We start from the raw sequence: 19,347 nt of genomic DNA, 5'->3' as shown, positions 1-19,347 counted from the left end.
ACAACCCCACTGTTGTCAAATCATGCCCACACTGAAGCCTGTGCAACTTATTACACAGGGTTTATTTTGACACAAAAATTAACACATCTGACACTGAATGCACGAGGATCAGGTGTCACTTTTGCATACTCATCCTTTACAGTAGAGACTAACCGAAAGTTTGGGAAAAGTGTAGAACCAGAATTTAATAGTATATAAAAGTTAGTGGGTGGGTGAATGGCAAAACTCCCATTTACTTCAATAGAGCCAAGATTTCACCCATTAACCTCTGTTTGCCAGAAGCTGGGACTGGATGACAGGGGATGGATCACTTGATGATTATCTGTTCTGTTCATTCCCTCTTGGGCACCTGGCATTGGCCACTGTCGGAAGACAGGACACTGGGCTAGATGGACTTTTGGTCTGACCCAGTATGGCCGTTCTTATGCTCACTATTTACACTAAAATTATCTGTGAAACTATTTCTAAATTTTACAAAACATTGGGGTACCATTAAAAGCAATTAAATATCACTGTCCTAAAAATGAGGCACCCCTCAAAATGTAGTCACAGGAAAAATTCTACTGAATTTTCTCTGCCATGGTTCACAAACAAAACTGGGCTTTGAATAAAAAAAAACAAGTTTAAAGAAGATACGAAATGTCGACATTAAAGAATCATGATGTTTTCCATAACTCCCCCCAACTTTTCCAATAGATTAAAAGGACAGCACAGGAGAACATAAATATATACTGACTTATAACACTGAAATATAAAATGAAGAATTGTTAATGGTAAGATTAAGAGCTGTGATAGCTATATTTTTAATGATTTGTAATTAAGGATAGTGAATGAGTACAAATGAGGTAACACTTAGGTCAAGGTCCTGTTGCCATACTTGTGGTTTTGCCAATTCTTCTTTTACACAGACTTGCTCATCTGTTTAAAATGATGTTATTGCTGATAGAACCAAATTAACATGTCGCACAGGAAGTTTTGGGCTGAAAATAGACAACAAGAAGCCCTTTTTCTGGTAAGACACAGGTCAGGGTGACAAAAAACCACCATGACATTGTAACTGAAAAACCACCAGAAAAAAATGCAGAAGTTGGGTAACTGAAGCCTGTGCATGCACAATGTATGGGTTACCTAAAACTACGGAGGTCAAGCGATTAAAAAAATTAATCACGATTAATCTTGAGATTAAAAAAAATTAATTGCAATTAATCGCAGTTTTAATCTCACGTTAAACAACATCAGAATATCATTTATTTAAATATTTTTGGGTTTTCTATATTTTCAAATATAGGGTCAGGGCTTGGGGCTCTGGGCTTCAGCACCTCCCCCTTTTCCCCTAGAAAGTTGTGGGCTGAAGCTTCAGCCCCCGCACCACCGATGCCTCCCAACACACCCACAGGTATACAATTAACATGTTAAAAAAAATTAACGCATTAATTTTGCTTTCAGTTAATCACAGGCATTAACTGCAATTAATTGACAGCCCTACCTAAAACCCAAAGGGTTCGTGTGTTAAAAAGTAAACTGGATAAAGATTTAGTAATCTATAATATAGAAATGTATAAGAGACCCATGTGAACATGGGCCCAAACAGGAGAAAAACTGGAAAAGAGACTGAAGCACTAGACCAGGAGATAAGAGAAGACTACGATTATCATGGAAGAACTTCCTGGTGCCCTGGAATGTGGTAACTTGGGCCCATTAAACAATTCCATCTTATCTGTTATTATTTGTCTGGAATAAATGCATGTTCAGACACTATAAATGACAATAATTCCATCTAAAATTGTATAAATAAAGGCAAAAATTAATTAAAGCTGAAATTTTGTTGGACCTATCACTCTGTTTCCCAATTTTTATGTCCAACACAAAATTAAATATCAGCATATAGGAAATGATATATTAAAAACTTTTTTAGTATTTTATGTTAAATCTGCACACATATATTGACAATAACTGTAATTTTAAAGTTGTTGTAAATTAAAAAAAACTTTTTCAGATATATTCTAAGTATTTTGCTGAAAATGTCACTCCAAAGTCTACAAGCATTGTGCCAACGGTGGGCTTCAATATAACAGCTCTGATTCTAGCCAACATTTATAGGAAATGGTATTCCTGTCCAACCATTAAAATGCACACAAACCCATAAAACAAATTATTGCAGTGTGCTGTCAGCAAGTATGTAAGATTTTTTTTTTTAAATTTGCTAAAGAGAAATAAAGTACAGATGACAGTCAAGGAGGATGCCTGTGCTTGCAAATACTAAAATAGCACCAGTAGCAGAAAGGTCAATTACTATGGCATTAAAAGGTTTAAACTAGTTTAAATTCAAGTTCAGAGGCTTTTTGCTTGCATTTAGAATGGCACACAGACTAGCTAAACAAACAAAGTTCCTGTAATAATTGTATGTAGAAACTGGCAACAATTTGGAAGGATATTTTTTTTAAATTAAATATATTTTCAGAGTCATTTTAAAACAATAAAGTTTATCAATCCCCCTTTTCTGTGTATGAAGAGCTTCAAGAAATAAGGTCAAAACACAATGTCAAAGATTGTCTGGAAGTACACAGGACAGCTTGAATGTGTAAAGGCACACAAGTTTGCCAATAGTAACTGGATACCTACAGTGAAAAATAAAATAATTGATAGTTATTAGAAAAAGGCAATTTTAAAATAAAGACACGCCAATTTCAGAATTTTAAGGGTCTTTATGAAAGAACGGGAATTCAGCCAGTGTCTTGATTACCCAAATAAAAGAACAGATGCATACACATGATTAGGGTATTTTCCTTATCTTGATGTGTATGATTTGTAAATTTCAGTCCTTCAAAAATTAAAAAAATATATCCTAATGATTGTGACACTCCACTCATTCAGTTCCGGATCAAAATCTTTACTTATAAATCAGAAAGATACAAACAGCAAATATCTTTTAAAAAAAATTTAGCAGCTTTGTTTTATATAAAAATATGTTGCAGCCCATAGATAAGCTAATGCCTCAACACATTCAATAGAACAAGAAACAACAACTAAAATACTTACAGGTTGAAATATCTTGAGTTTTTTCTTCCCACTTGGATTTGCAGCTTTTTCAATCCTACCCTTGATTCCTTGATCCTCACTGGACTTTTGTTCGACTGTTCCTACACTTGTGAGCTCTGTGCCATCCACGTTTACATGCCTTGATTTAGTTTCTTGCTGATCTGTTTCTGAAACTGTCTCATCCTGCCCCTGCAGAATGGTGCAATTTGGGCAGATATAGTCCTCCCCATTCCTTTCCAATAGTCGCCCACGAGCCTCAGAAATCCCCACACAGTCACCATGAAACCATTCCTCACACCTATCACAACAAATCATAAACCTGAAAATAAAGAACAAGTGGTTAAAAAATAAAATACTGAAAAACTCAAAAACAAAAAAAGTCCTTGTAATTTTGTCAGGAAGCCGGTTGCTTTGTATAACTGATTAATTTATTAGCTTACCCTACTACTTACATCCCCATGAAGTTGCAACAGAAAAAAAATTTTTATAGACACCTGGCAATGAAATCTTTGGTAGTAGGCTTATTTCCTGTGGAGGATTCTCTATTACTTGTACAGTATTTTTAGACAATACTTTGCATATGTATATAGCCCACCTGTTATTATGAGGCTGGTGACAGATACAGTACAGTGTATTTGGGTCATAAATCTCAGACTCAGATTTGCTTTTTGTGAACTCTTCAGATTCTTCATCTTTGATCTCTTTTGTTGCCAGGGCAGGTTTTATTTCCGTCTTAACCTGAAGATCTTCAGTATGTTCCTCAGACACAATTGCTTGATTTCCAGTCTCAGTGCAATCAGTAGACTCAGGTTCTTGTTTGACAGGCAGCTCAGTCTTAACTTGATTTCCTGCCTGGACATCAACTGTTTCTGTAGGATTTTGTTCTAGGTGTCTTTTCCTGAGGCGGTTCTGTATCTCTTTCAATGTCAATTCTGCAGGTTTTTGTTCAATGCGTTTGTTTCTTAGACGATTTTGTAGTTCTTTCAGCGTCAATCCATCACTATCACTATCAGAGGTATCATCATCATCATTTTTTGCACCCCTGCTTTCCAAGACTGGCTGATCCTTATTGTCTTTAGAGTCACTCTTCCGAGTGCCAGGTTTTATATCTGGAGTGCTCTCCACACTGCCTTCAGAGGCAGTCTCCACATCTGTAACCGGACAGGATGCTGGTTCACTTGAATCTTCAAGAGCAGTAGGAACATTCTTTCTACCTCTACGTCTTACTGTTGTAAGAAATTCTTCCACTCTTTCAGTACGCTTGGGTTGCCGTCCGCTACGCCGGAGGGACAGGCTTTGTTGCTGCTGCGGTTGTTGTTCACTAGTGTCCACATCAACATCTCCTGCCCCTTCTCGTTTGGCAATTGTAGTCCTTCGAAATCCCCATGTTTTCTTGAACTCCTTACTTGTGGGCTTGATAGCTTTTTGTTCCTCCTCATTGCTTTGCTCACCTTTATCATCCAAAACTGATGCTAAAAATAAAAGTAAAATTATGAAACTGATACTTCCTCATTTAGGATCACAGCTGACACTCTTTTTTTTTAAACAAATCTTTCAAAATGTCATTACGTTTTCTTTGTGAGAGTAGATATAGACACACGTTAAATGTGGTATGCTAGATGATTACTTAATAGCTCTGAACACAACGAAGCACACACTTTTTCTCAAAGTTCCTATTGACAGGGATCACTAAAGTTACAGCCAATATAATTAAGCAATGTGCGATTCCCCACTTCAATTTTTGATCATAATGAAAATTAAGCCAACCTTCCTGTTCACATGACAACTACACTCCAGTGTTCCACCTCACAGCAGAGGTAGTTTACTGTCCCATCTAACACTAAGTCAACATAATCCAGAAGCTAGGAATTGCTCATGCAGTGCATCCCCTTCTTTCCTAGATGCTTATAATATTCCAAGCTCTTGCTGGCCTGGTATAACACAAGCCAAAATAGAGAAAGAACAGGTTAAAGACTATTTAGATAAGTTAGATATATTCAAGTCAGCAGGGCCTGATGAAATTCATCCTAGAATATTTAAGGAACTAGCTGAAGCAAGCTTGGAATGCTAGCAATTATCTTTAAGAACTTATGGAGGATGAGTGAAGTCCCAGCGGACTGGAAAACAGTAAACACCGTACCTATCTTTTAAAAGGGGAACAAAGAAGACCTGGGGAATTATAGAGCTGTCAGCCTAAATTAAATACCTGGAAAGTAACTGGGACAAATTATTAAACAAATAATTTCCCTAGAAGATGATAGGGTTATAAGAAATAGCCAGCATGGATTTGTGAAAACCAAACTAATCTGCAGCAAGAGAGTTTTACATTAGCTATTGGGAAAATCTTTTTAAGTATATGGATAATTAAACACTAGAATAGGCTTCCAAAGGAGGTTGTAGAGTTCACATCACTGGAGGTTGTGGAATTCATGTCACTGGAGGTTTTAAAGAACAGGTTAAACAAACCGTTATCTGGTCTGATCTAGATTTACTTGGTCCTGCCTCAGTGCAGGAGAGTTGGACTTGATGGCTTCTCGAGATCCCTTCCAGCCTACATTTCTCTCTCTCTCCTCATCTCCCCCCATTTATTTAGGATGTTTTAACAAGTTTCCAATCAGTACCATGTAAATATCAGAAAAAAAACAATCATTATAAAAGCTTGCTTTTGTTTAGAGAGATATTATACAGGAATATAACCATCAGATCTTTCTATTTAACAGGGTGTTACCATATTACAGAGTGAGCATCACAATACCTATAATTTGTTGTTTCTAGAAATTTTATTAAATTGAATGAAATCACTATACACACATTTAACAGACCAAGCATGGCTATCAAATGTTAATATTCAAAAAAACTGGAAAGGTGTGCTGGTTTATTTGCAGGTCAATGTACTCTGAGTAATGAATAAAAGGTAAGCAAATATTTATCTGTCCTCTCTATTTTCCTGGGCATGTAATGGGTATGTTAACTTTTTCATAACCACAACCTTCCATATTTATTTTTAACCATTTCTCTATGATTGGACTATTTTTCTTTTTCCAGTGAGAGGCTACCAATATTCGAGCAAGTAACTAGCAGATGAGAAATTAATTCTTCATTTTCTTCTTGTGTGACCATTTCTGCTAGGAAGCCCCCTAGGAGGATTACCACGGGATCATAAATATCCACCAACTATGGTATTTAGTTATGGACTGCATCCCAATATTCTCTAGTGACTGGATATGACCACCACATATGCCTAGGGAGGTTGTGGAATCTCAGTCATTGGAGGTTTTTGTACGTACAGGTTAGACAAACACCAGTTAGGAATGATCTAGTTATTACTTAGTCCTGCCTTGAGTGCAGGGGACTGGACGGGACGACCTCTCAAGGTCCCTTCCAGTCCTAGATTTCTATGATATATGGTGTGCGTGCGTGTGTTCGTTCTAACCTGACTGGTGCCAGGTACTACTGAAACAGTATCTTACAGCAATTTTCTTCTATTGTGCTACAGACTGAGGTTGCTGGACCTCTTTTACTCTGAGGTAATTTGTCTACCCAGATCCTTTTCCCACGGTGTCATATACAGCAATTTTTTTCCTTAGGAAAGTTGTCTGCAAAGATCAATATAAATTATAAAGTTTCCTAATTGACCAAATGCTATCACATCTATTAAAGTTAGCTTTCTATATAAAACAGGTTTTCTAGAAAAGTGAGAAACATAATTTCTGACTTTAAAGTACTGGTACCAGGGGAGAGTGGGCCAATTAAAGCTAGTTTTGACCTCTAAATAACTTAGAAAAGTTTGTTTTACCGAATAGCTCGCCAACTGTATGTTACAAGGCTCTCCCAATCTCTCAGGTTGGTGATTTGCGTTAAAATCTGGATATTTGCAATGGGTGTCACTGGTGAGGGGAAAGAACTTATCTCTAGTTCTATCCCAAACCCATACAATAGCATTTGCTAAAGGATGTGAGTACATTTCTGGAAGGAGTGATTTATTATTAATCCATGGTAGTCTAGCAATGTTTATAATGCAGCAATTTTCTTGTTCAATAAACCAGCCCTATATTTCTCTGATTTTATAACCTAAATCTTTTAAAAACAATGTGTGACATCCTGGCCCCATTGAAGTAAAGGAAAAAAACTCCCATTGATTTCAACAGAGTCAGGATTTCACAAAAGGTCTCCTACATGCCAAGAGGATGCTGCACCACGATGCCTTAAAGCCACTCCAAAAGAGTACAATAATATTTTAATCGTTTTTTCTTTTAAAACAGAGGTTTTTATTTTAATTTGAATCAGTGGTTTTTATTTTCAACAATAAAGTCAGAAAAATATATCAGGTGTTTCTGAGACTTTTAAATTACACTTTAAAATGAATCCGAAAAGGTAAAATAGACTGAATCATTTGATGGCAGTATCATCCCTTTTTATCTTTGATAGACTCTTCATAGCAGGAACTCCCCCTTTCTATGCATTTGTACAGTGCCTCGCATAACAGACCTCCATCTTGGTTAGGGCTTCTAGGTGCTACCATAACAAAAAAAACCACTAATATGTCTTAAGGCAGCAGAAAACCTAAAGCCAAATCCTTGATAAAAACCCAAAGTCATGAATGTGATAGCAGCTCCAATCTAGCTTTTTCGTGCATGTGAAATGAATTAAAGACATCACAGAACAGAGACTTACAACACCATTAACCTAAAGATAAAAGATGAATAACTAGTGATCAGATAATTCATCATCCCACCTATCTTCACATAGCCACTAAAAGGAGTGATGCTATCTGCCAAAGAACATCAACTTTTTCTCTTTTTGAAGTGCCGGACTAATGTTCTGGGAACTCTACAAAAAACAACCAGCAAAACTCAATAGCTTAAAGAAACAAAACAAACATACAAAACCTATAAATGATCATTCATCTCCCAAAACAAATTACATCACTTTTACAACTAATTAGCTTTAACACAATCAACTGCCATCCACACTGAATCTAGGCAAGCCTAAGAAAACAGTATCATCTGGTAGAATGCACTGAAGATCCCCAAATCCAGAGTCTGGCAGAACAAAAGATGATTAAGGTGAAGTCAAGGACTCCTCAAAGGCCCAGCTGCTAACCATCGCTGTCTGAACCAGCAGGTTGTTAGGTTCAAGCCTGTCAGCCAATCGCAACTGCTGCAGTATTACATGAGGAGAAAGGCAGTTTTGCAAGCAATTAAATGCAAGTCACAAGTCAATAACATTTAAAAACAAAACAAAACACCTTACCTGTTATGACCAAATCTCTCCCCAATCAACCAGTGAATTAGAATTTGGATGTACTTATATGTGTCTATCTACTAGCATTATAAATCCCTTAGGGCAGTGACCATGTCTCTCTCTCTTGTTTTGTACAGTTAACATCACATTGATGGGGATTTGACACTGAATCTCATATCCTTCATAGAGATAGTATTATGATAGGATTATGGCATAACTATGATGTATTTTATACAAGATATGTCATGTGACATATCATTGTAAAGGTTATAATTTACTGAATACGATTATCCTATTTGTATGCATGTTTCATTTTGGTATCTGAAGTTAGGAATATTGTCTATGTATCTATTACAAACGTGTTTACACCTGGGGAATGCCCACTATGCAAAAGTCTAGATGGCTGGCTGGAAACGGCCCATTCCCATTCAAGTCAATGGACCATTAAGAAGAACAATAGGTCTTAGAAGAAGCTAATCTCCCACCAGGGAGACCAAGGTTTCCTGAGGACAGTACAAACAGCCTCCAGGTCATGGCTGTTATGACACCACAGGGGCATGTGACCAGATCACATGGTACTGGACTCCATCTTGGAATACCAGTGTTTTTCCACTGAAAGACAGAACCAAGCTTGGAGACAAAGGGTTCCCACCATATACAAAAGCTATTTAAGGCAGGGGAGTGACATCATCGTGGTTCTTCACTGACTCCCCGCCCAAAGGAGACTCTTGGAAACACCTGAGGAACAAGGGAGAAGTGCTGGACCCATGCTAGAGGGGTTTCTAGCCTGTGAAAGGAATACCTGGGGTTCTTAAGCTGCAAGCAAGTGCAGCGTGCCCCTTAAGAGCCTGCAGCCAGCTTAAATCAACATTTACGGTAAGAGTTTGCTACTCATATCCAATCTCTTTAGTATATTAAGCTTAGATTGTTTTTTTGTTTATTTGCTAGGTAACTTGCTTTGATCTGTTTGCTATCCCTTATAATCACTCAAAATCATCTTTTGAAGTTAATAAATTTGCTTTTGCTTCATCACAGACCAGTGTGTGGGAGTTATGCCTTGGGGAAAAAAAGCGGTTGTATATTTTCTCTTCAGACCTTGGGGAAAAAAGCTCTTGTATATTTTCTTTTCACACTGAGGGAGGGGGCGAATTTCATGAGCTTACACTGTACAGATCACTGTGCAGTGCAAGATGGTATAATTTTGGGTTTACAGTCGGGGGGGGGGGGGGGGAGAGTGTTCTTGAGCAGCTGGGCAGTTCCTTAGCTATAGCTGCTACATGCAGAACTGATCACAGCAGCCTGTAAGTTCTGCAGCTAGGTGTGTGTATGCTGGTGAAAGAGCAAGCTTGGAGAGCTTGGCATCTTATCACAGCACCATAGTGTGAAAGGGAGCCCAGGCTGGTGGGTATGGGGGGCTCAGTGGTACCCCAGTTGCAGGTGGCACCCTGGGGGGAACCCATCACAGGGGGCTCCTAAATAAAAATATTCTTTATATTCTTAAAAGTGAATCCACACATTAACATATTGTACTCCTCCTTAGAGATAACTTGAGTAAATAGTGCAAAAACTTCTTTTGGTTAAGAAACACACCGATTGGATATGTTATAGAGATTTTTGCTCAATATAAAGGAAGAAAATGGACTTACCAGGAGAACGGTTTTCCATGTTACCAAGACTGGATTCAGATTCAAGTGCCACAGACCGTGCACTTACAACTTGTTCCATAATAGGGACACCACCATTCCCAAAGTGCAACTCTAAAAATAAACGTAAGACTCAGAATTTAATTGCTTTGACCTGGAGATTCTGTTGCATCTATTAATAACAGGAGATTTAATGTAGAAAAATCTGTCACAGTGTAAAATTATGAGTATCCAAACATGTAGGTAATTAATTTTTGACCCCAAATGAATACCAGAAACAAAAAGATCTCAAACAAAGTGCTAAATTGTACGGCACATTTTTGGATATAGCACACACATACACTACTAACTTGATTCCGAATTTTTGCAAATTGCTTAGCAACAAAATAAGAGTAATAAAAGCTGAGGTATATAACTCAACTACTCAAAATAACCTATGCTATCAACTATTTTAAATGTTTCATTTAAAGGAACACAGTTGAGGGTGTTTAATCCTAAACTTCAGGTATTACAAAACTAAAGCTTTTAGGACTTAAAGTTAAATATATATATATGGATCTGAACTTGAAAAGTATGTCTCAACGCAAAAGTAATTTATTGATAAAGTTAAAAGTGCCAGAATACAGAAGTAGAACTAAATGACACTGTACATTTTAACTATAGTGTCACTACCATGACACTTTGAAAACTTCCACAAATATGTACCAAATAAGTTATAATGTGTCACTCTCAGTGTTGTTAAGACTGCAGAATTTACAAGATGACATGTAAGCCTTGCAAGACAATACACTGGATGTAATTATTACCCCAGTTACAATCAAAACCCAATTATTGTTCCAACAATCTTGTCTAATAATAGTCGTGTATAAAAATATGTGAACGGTGGAACCAGAAAACTGAATTATAAACATGTTTCCTTGTTTTTCATACCAAAACCTGACTCTTGTATAAGTATCCAGAGTTGTGAAAATGATTGTCTAGAAGCCTCCAGCTACCTTAGTCCATAAGCAGCTATGAATATTTTATAAGACCCTATTAAATTAAAATATAAAAGTAGGAACCATGTCAGCTGAAAAGAAAAATAAATTAAACTCCCAGAAGATTATTCAGATTTGGGGTGAGGAAATGCAGAATGGTAATTTATTTCTAGCATCCCTGGCTAGCACCTATAACTTTAACAATACCTCACGGAGTTCATAAATACACACAAAATGAAAAATTTAAATTAAAACATTATTTTCTAAAATGAATTATTACTCAAGCAAACTATGACTTTCTCTTGAACTCTGAAATCAGGATGAACTGTTACTGAAGCCTACAAGCTATGCCAACATATGGAACATATTAAAAACAAAACAAAACAAACAAAAAACAGAAGACAAAAAATATTCAGGAACAGATTCTCCACTTTGATAAAGAGGAGAGAGGTGGCTGCTGCAACCTAGTTGTGGTTCCCTGACCCTCAGTTGTTCATTCTCAGGAGAATTAGAGCAAGAAAAGGGGTACTTAGTTTCTCTAACTTCTGCCACTGTAAAAGGCTCAGGATCAGGCATAGTTCAGTTCCACCATGCACCTGCCTTGCCCACTACATGCCCTAACACATTCCCTCCCTTCCCTTACATCTTTCTACCAGTAGAGAGTAACCCTCCACAAAGGGAATTGTCACCAGCTATCTCTAACTATTTTAAAAGCCAATTTAAATTACCATGGCTAACAGAAACTCATGTTGACAGATGGAGTTTCCCTGAGTAAGCTGTTGACCCTTGACTTAGTGGTTCTTTTTGGCACGTCATAGAAAAGGGGAGGACGACAATTTCAAAGGTAGAAAAAACATCGTCTCAGAGTCCAGAATGGGGCGGATGCTTTCTTCTGGAAAATTTTGCTCAAGGCAGCAGGCAAAGAAGCACAGAATTGGCCTAATAGCCAAATTTGAGAAATGCATTAAGGGGCATTGCTGGGTCACATTGAACTGGAAGTAGAATCTTCTTGTCTTGGCATTTTGTTTGCAGAGAGATCCCATCTTGAACTCCAATCTTTCTTATCAACAGAAAAAAAGAGCAGTAGAGACTCCATTCTGCTGGTTCAGTTTTGTGCCTACTTAGCCAATCAGATGCTGTATTTAGATTCGACTTGATATACAGGGCCCAAATATATTACATATTATTATTGCCCCGGAACAGGAGGGACCTTTCTTCTTGGTGCAAATATGATGACCTGGTCTTCTGTTCATATAGTGTTGTCTGTCATTATTAGGATATGTTGAAGTTTCGTTTATATGTGCAGTACAAGGAAAGCTAATCAAATGTCTCAGAGCTCTAGGCAGTTCATCTTCCTCATCATTTCTTTCTAGGACCATCTCCCCAAAGTGATGTGAAAGATGTGCTCCCCCAACAAAAAGTGTTCTTTCCATCCATAATAAACACAGTTCTATCCAATTCATCATTTGGGTGTCCAGTCACAAATCACCAGGCTAGATGAACATGTCCTTAGGGGCATTCTATTTGCAAAGGAGGTGAAGAACATCTGATGGAAAGGGTGGCACGAATCTTTGAAGTGGATATATGAGAAATGTTGCCAGCTCAGCAGATCTAACAAATCAGATTACCTAGCAAACTCGATAATATTTTGAAAGCTAGAGGCTGTTCACAGACATGGCATATAACTTCCTTTATTTTGTTCTCTCCCCCCGGGAAGAAACATCCTTTGAAGTTTGGTTTTGAGAGTGACTTCAAAGTTCTGAATGGTTTGAGTGGGATTAAGCAGATTTTTTTCTTAATTCACCATGAATCCCCTTACTTAGGAGAAATGAACCATAAAACTGATGTCCTGTTCTGCCCTGTGTCTAAAGGATGCTCTTATCAGGATGCAAATCTTTTTCTAAGGGCTTGTATAGACACACTCATTATAGTAGCATAATTAAAACTGTACAACCCCTATAATGTGGACACAGTTATATCAGTGTAAAGGTGGCTTATACCAGTACAGATTATTCCCGTAAGAGAAGGAGAATAAGTTATAACAGTAAGACTGCATCCACATTAGCGCTTATACAGATAGGTAAAAACCAACCAACCACACCCCTAACCAAAATAGTTATACTGGTACAAAACCTGCATTAAGTCCAGGCCTAAAGAGTTTCCATCCAAACAAGTGGTACATTTCTGTGAATACTGTTAGAGAGTAATTAAGGTCAAAGTATAGGGCCCTCTATTGGAAATGTTTCTGACCACATAAGAACATGGTTTGCCAGAGTGATGGTCTGATCAGGATAGGTAGGCAAATCTTCGAGACTGATAGAGGTTAGGAAACCGATCTGAAAAACAGCTGTCAAAGTGGACTTTAGTGTTTTTATTTTGAATTCTGATACTTGTAATGATTTCTGCAAGTTCTTCAATACAAGGATCGTTTTTAAGCCCCTTATATGGAGACTAGGAAGGTAAACACATCTCTATAGCTTTGGTAGTAGTTTGTTAGCTGCCATCTTCTGGCTGTGCTTTACTAAGCTCTGGGAGCCAGACTGAACATTTCCAACATTTGTCATCGCTCCTGCCCGAGAATCAGAGATGCCTGCTCAAGAGTCCGATCTCCTCAGATGGAAGAAGAGGACAAGTCAAGCATTATTGTGGTTGGTGAAGGGTTGTCTAGAGAAGATGCTCTAGACATTTCACCTCATGATCTGTTCAACTGCCATCTAATTCAGTCACTCTCTCATCTGTATGAGAAGAAACCTGGAGAGGACTGTTACTCTCTGAAGATCTACTTCTCTTCTGGCATTTGGCCAATAGCAACATTTTCTTGTCCCTGTACTCAGTTTCGAAGACTCCTTTATCGAGAGATTCCTCAAAACAGACAATTTGTACTCTCTTCCTCCCCTCCCCGGTATAATTTGAGGACACTATCAGATGCTAGGACATCTCCCTTCAATACCCTGGGTCCATAAGTAACTTCTTACTATTATTACTGGTCCTGGGATTCTTCTGGATCCAAATCAGATGAAACCTAAGTAGTCTTAATAGAAAACCTCTTGTATCAGGAATGCCAGGATTCTGTACAAAGTGAGATTTCGTGAACCCAGATTCAGCTCAGACAAGTCCAGGATGGGGTGGAAATATCCTATTTTCTTTTTCATCATGAAGAATCTCTATCAAAAGCAAGTAATCTTTCTTCTGGAAAAGACAATGGCCCCTTGGATAAGTTTCACCATGCTGTCCAGAACTGCCTGTCACTTCTTGCAATCCCAATGGGGAGGCAATGAAAAGAAGTTAAGAGGAAGGTATTCCTGAAAATTTTAAAGGAGGTCAGTCTCAACAATTTTAAGAGTCCAGGAGAAGAAAGTGTCTAATGGACTAGATTAGTTACTTCTAGGATGCCTTCTCTAGATGGTGTTTGGGAAGTATTTTCATTCCTCAGTGGAGTTGAATGGGTGAAGGAATGAAAGGACTGATTTTTTTAGTAATGTTGGTAGTTAGTAATTCAGCAAAAGGTATTACACATTCCCTCTAGAGGAGTCTCACTAATGGGACTGGTTACGTATAATCTTGTTCAGGTCAGAAGAATCTCTCAAAGCCTTATCAACAAATTCTCTGAAAAAAAGCTCAACACACTGAAAGGAACTCAAATAAGGCTGGTCCTTGATGTGGTCTCTGTGTCAAGGCTTCCAAGTTGTATGTTGCGCCGGAGAAGAGTTCTGGCAAATAACCTGGAAATGTCACAAGCTGAACTGTAGGGTAAAGCTAGTGTTGATGTGAGAGACACAGCTTCTTAGAATCCCTCTCCAGGTCTGAGAGAACAGCACGAAGCAAGAGACAGAAATAACATACGAGCATGAGGCAACTTTATCAGGATCCAAAATAAAGAACAATTTGGGCATAAGTCACTAAAACCAGGAAGCATACGTGCTGCTGCATTTCAAACAAGTTTCATGCAGTGTGAATGCCTTGCTAAGAAGGAATAATAAATACGTTTTGTGATCAGTAGTATATGTGTTGTTGTACAGTCATCACAGGATAAATCTTCCACAAATCGGTAAAATGAAACACTATTTTCATACACTTTCCTTGGAAAGGTTATGGAATTTTATCTTGTCTGACTAATGAATTTTACACTAACAACACATCTGAGCCACAACTAAATTTTAAAACCATTGTTAAACTCTGTTCCATACATGGAACTTAAGTCAATTGTCTCTAGACTGAGAGCAGCAGCTCCATAGGATTCAATTTTGCATTTCTTTCACAAGTATCTAATGCACTATAACAAAACTGAATCATACAATTTATCTTATTTTCATTTTATGGTGATTGCTGAAGAAACTGAACAAATTTCCAATAGCTTCAGATATATACCCACAATTCCAATAGCTAGTATATGAGGGGCTTAGACATGCTAGCATGTTATTTTAAATCTCACTATTTTTACATCTTGTAATGTGCAGTCCTGATGAGATGGCTTCTGTTTTAAGTAGTGTACCAGCATATGCTACACTTGTAACATATCAGGTATGAACCCCTCTAGAGTTAGCCCATGACAAAATGGTGCCATGTATTTGTCTACTTAAACTAAAAACTGATGGCCTGTGAAGTTCTCTTTTTTAAAAAATATGCTACCATTTATAAAGTAATTAACAAAGCTAAAATAGGGAACTTTTCAAATCCACATAACAGTGTTTGAAAACGTAGCATTTACAAGTTTCTCCATAAGACAACTTCAGTGGGATTGTACTGTTGATATAACCATCAAGCTAGTGCATGCTTGAGCATCACTGAAGTGGGAAATGGCTAATAAGAATGCTGCAGTAGAATTAAAAAAATAATAATGGATTTTAAGCTAATAGTAAGGTAATAAAAATGCTGAATTACCTTTCATGCCCAGCTATTGGAGCATTCACAAATCATTTCTAAACTTGATGGAATTTTGTTAAGCTCTTTGGAAGATCATGTTTAAAAATAACATTACATATTTATTTTTTAGTTTTAAGCATCTTATGTAGCAACAAGATTATAATTTTAAAAGATTAGAAAACTTTAAACTGATATTAATAAGAAATTGAAAATCAAAGCAGTTATGATGCAACAGATCAAACAATATTTTACATATGTGTTTACCTTGGAAGATGAAGAAATGTTAAGAGTACAGCAGAGGAAATCCAAATTCTGAGATTTAAATTCCAGATAAAACTTAAAAAAATAGGAAGATTCTTCAATGTCCTCTATATGCTTTACCTGACACAGCATTAGAGGTTGGGATGGTTTCTCCCTGTAGATCTAAATGAAAGGGAGAGCAAGAAGAGGGCAGCAGTCGTCGATCAGAGTCATTCAGCATAATCCCTAAAGCACATGCTGAATTTGATAATTCAGAAGTGCATGGTTCATCTTGATGACAATCCAAAGACTCAGATATAAATCCTCCAGTTGTAGGCTCCTGAAAGGAAAAAAAAAAATTAAAAGTTTATATAGTTTTATTAATTTACTTTACCATTCTGTATTACACAATTCCAATAGGTCAGACAACACAAACAGGTCAATTGTAGGTAATGCTTTAAATTGCTACGAAGTTCTCATTATTAAAAAATAAGTCTGTAAATTGAGATAGTTTTGGTAAGAAAACAGAAAGTAAAAGGCAAAGTGCATCTGTAACACTTGAAAGCAACCTTCACATTTTGTTTCTTCATCAGTTTTTCCTCAGGAAATGGACTGAAACAGGAAGGAGTATTATCGTAAAAGGGAAAAAATACTATCAAAGCTCCACTGTTAAGATTGATCTTTCAGCTCCATAAGGAATGTTGCTTGTATACTGATAAATTTGTTTGGAAGCCATTAAGATTTTCATAGCACAACAGTGTACTAAATAGGAATTTAACAAAACAAGTTAACTCTAATAATAGTATTTAATAGCTCAGCAAGAGTGAAATTAAAATATATACCCTATATTTAGATGTTTCTAACAGTACTGAAAATACAGAAAAACATTATCCTACTTTTAAAAAAACTTAAGCGAAGTTTAACATCACTAATTGAAGCTAACAATCCTAGATAAATCTGATTAACACCAGCTTTACTCCTACAAATTTTCCCTACAGCCAGATATAGATACACCTCTACCTCGATATAACGTGACCCGATATAACACAAATTCGGATATAACGTGCTAAAGCAGTGCTCGGAGGGGGGGGGGGGGCTGCGCACTCCGGTGGATCAAAGCAAGTTCAATATAACGCAGTTTCACCTCTAACGCGGTAACATTTTTTGGCTCCCGAGGACAGCGTTATATCGAGGTAGAGGTGTATCTAATCGTGAGTTACCAGTTAGCGGAAGGATAAATTCTCTATTCTTTCACTTTCTCTTGGTCTTGTATTGTGTTTTCAAGACAGAGTTTAAAGAGACTCAGTCAAGCCAACATACCCTAAATGCTAAAAGACAATGTATTTTTGTGTGTCATCCTTTATATCAAATATTTTACACTATAAAGTGTTTTAAAACAAGTCAAATGCAATTTTACAGCAAAAAAGTAGGCCTGGTCTACACTAAAAAAGTTTTACCAGTATAACTATATTGGCAAGGAGTGTGATTTTTTTCATTGCCATAGTTATGCGCGTTCAGATGCAATTATACTGATTTAGTTCACTTTTAACCGGTATAATTTATTACACTTTGCCAAAACAGAATAAGCTATACAGTTTAACTATGCTATCATAGCTAGAGCAGCAAAATTTGTAAGTGTGGACAAGACCATAGCTTCAAAAATTTAAAAACTAGAAATTAGTTAGTGGTTTAAAAGTAGGGAAGATTAAGAGTTCCAGATGAAGCTCCACAAGTGAGAAATTGTCCCTATGGTCATGTGCACTCTACAAAGATTCCCAAACCTGAACAGTTTTCAAAATCTATCCTTGAATATTTTTCAAGAAACATGGTTTTATCGGCAGGTACAGCCTGCATGAATGGGGCAAAACTTTTTAAAAATGCTTCATGAAAACCAGACTAGAAGCCAAAGAAAGGCTGACAACAACCATTTGTTAAGAGATCTCCCTCTACCATAGCAGCTAACTCTGCTGGCAAATCTTTTTCAAGAGTATTTCAGAATCAGGAACTTACTTTACGACAGGAACAAAGCTAACTGTACAGAAGTACAGAAAAGCCTATCCCAATTGGAGTACAACGAGCAGGCTTGGGAACAGGAGGCAGGATAGAACCAATAAAGAAAGTGAGTTTTGAATTGAACTTGAAGATAAGCCAGTGACAGAGAAAAAAGGTAACATGATTCCATTTCTTGGAACAAACAATGATTTAGGAGCAATTGCAAGAGGAATTGCAACAGTAAAGGTAAAATGTGATTAAAACATGAACAAGGATTTCAGCGTGATAAGGATAAATTCTGGTAATGTACCAGAGGTGGAGATAGGCAAATGTAAGGACAAATTAAGATATACAATCCTATATGTTCCAACAATTCCTCCCTACAATTTATTTGTTCAACTCAAACTGTCCACGTTCACAAACCCCAGAGTCTTAAAGCATATTTGCTATTTTTAACTACTTGTTACTACTTGGGAAATTATCTCCACATTCTCCCCAGTGCCATTACATTTTCCAAATGAAAATAGAAATTTGCCATTCTTCTCAGCTGGTACATGAAATAGTAAAGCAATCCAAACAATTTTTCTACCACTGACAGCAACAGATAAACTAATGCTGCATGTGGACAAATTCAGGTTATTCCCTGCTTTCTAAATACTTCCCATGTACATTTCAAATCTTCCAAAAACAAAACAAATAAAAAACCCAGAGTAGTATAACCTAATTTTGAGAACCCTATTACTGTTTATTAAGGCATTGGGTACCTGCACTAATTTGTACTTTGCTTCATTGTCTGTATCAGTGGCTATATCCAAGGAGTCAGTGGTAGATGGCTGAAGAGAGTCTGAATTTAAAGTGCCTTCTTCCACGATGTTGCTCCGTAATAACCGCTCAATCTCCCTGTTCAGAATTTCCAATTCATCACACATCACGCAATTCTAAGAGATATACCTGAAGGAAGAGGGAAAGTCAGCTAATCACTACTTGTTCAATTCTAATAAAATAGCCTACTATTCTTATATAACATATGCCACTGAAAAAAAACTAAAAATTAAATATATTTGCCCTAACATATCTTATTTGAAACTTTCAGCTTGTAACATACTACTGACTCCAGAATGTCCTCTGCTGATTGTGCAAATAAATCCAGTTTAATATTTTTGTGCGATCAACCAGAGTCCAAAGACTATATATGGAAAATAATCTTCAATATATTTAATCTTGAGGAACAGATCTGATATTACCAATGCATACCCAACACTGCAGTTGGTATTTTCTCAGGTTAGGGAACATTCTGATGTTGAATAGATATGGGGTTCTCAACCTCTCTCTTTCTGAAGCCCCCCGCC

At 37.0% G+C, this 19,347-nt stretch overlaps 1 protein-coding gene across 1 annotated transcript in view; it reads right to left on the bottom strand.

Annotated features, from left to right (window-relative positions):
- The window catches only part of DIDO1 (death inducer-obliterator 1), a 66,231-nt gene extending 47,304 nt beyond the window's left edge, over positions 1-18,927 (bottom strand). The window contains exons 1-5 of the mRNA XM_065414301.1: positions 18,763-18,927; positions 16,148-16,346; positions 9,930-10,040; positions 3,635-4,511; positions 3,040-3,358 (exon numbers count right to left, since the gene is read on the bottom strand). Coding sequence (XP_065270373.1) covers positions 3,040-3,358; positions 3,635-4,511; positions 9,930-10,040; positions 16,148-16,346; positions 18,763-18,927 — 1,671 coding nt within the window. The remainder of the gene's footprint in view (positions 1-3,039; positions 3,359-3,634; positions 4,512-9,929; positions 10,041-16,147; positions 16,347-18,762) is intronic.
- Positions 18,928-19,347: the final 420 nt, after the last annotated feature.

The sequence above is a fragment of the Emys orbicularis genome, chromosome 12 (assembly GCF_028017835.1).
Source record: "Emys orbicularis isolate rEmyOrb1 chromosome 12, rEmyOrb1.hap1, whole genome shotgun sequence".
Lineage (NCBI taxonomy): Eukaryota > Metazoa > Chordata > Testudines > Emydidae > Emys > Emys orbicularis.
This window is presented reverse-complemented; position numbering and strand designations above follow the sequence as displayed.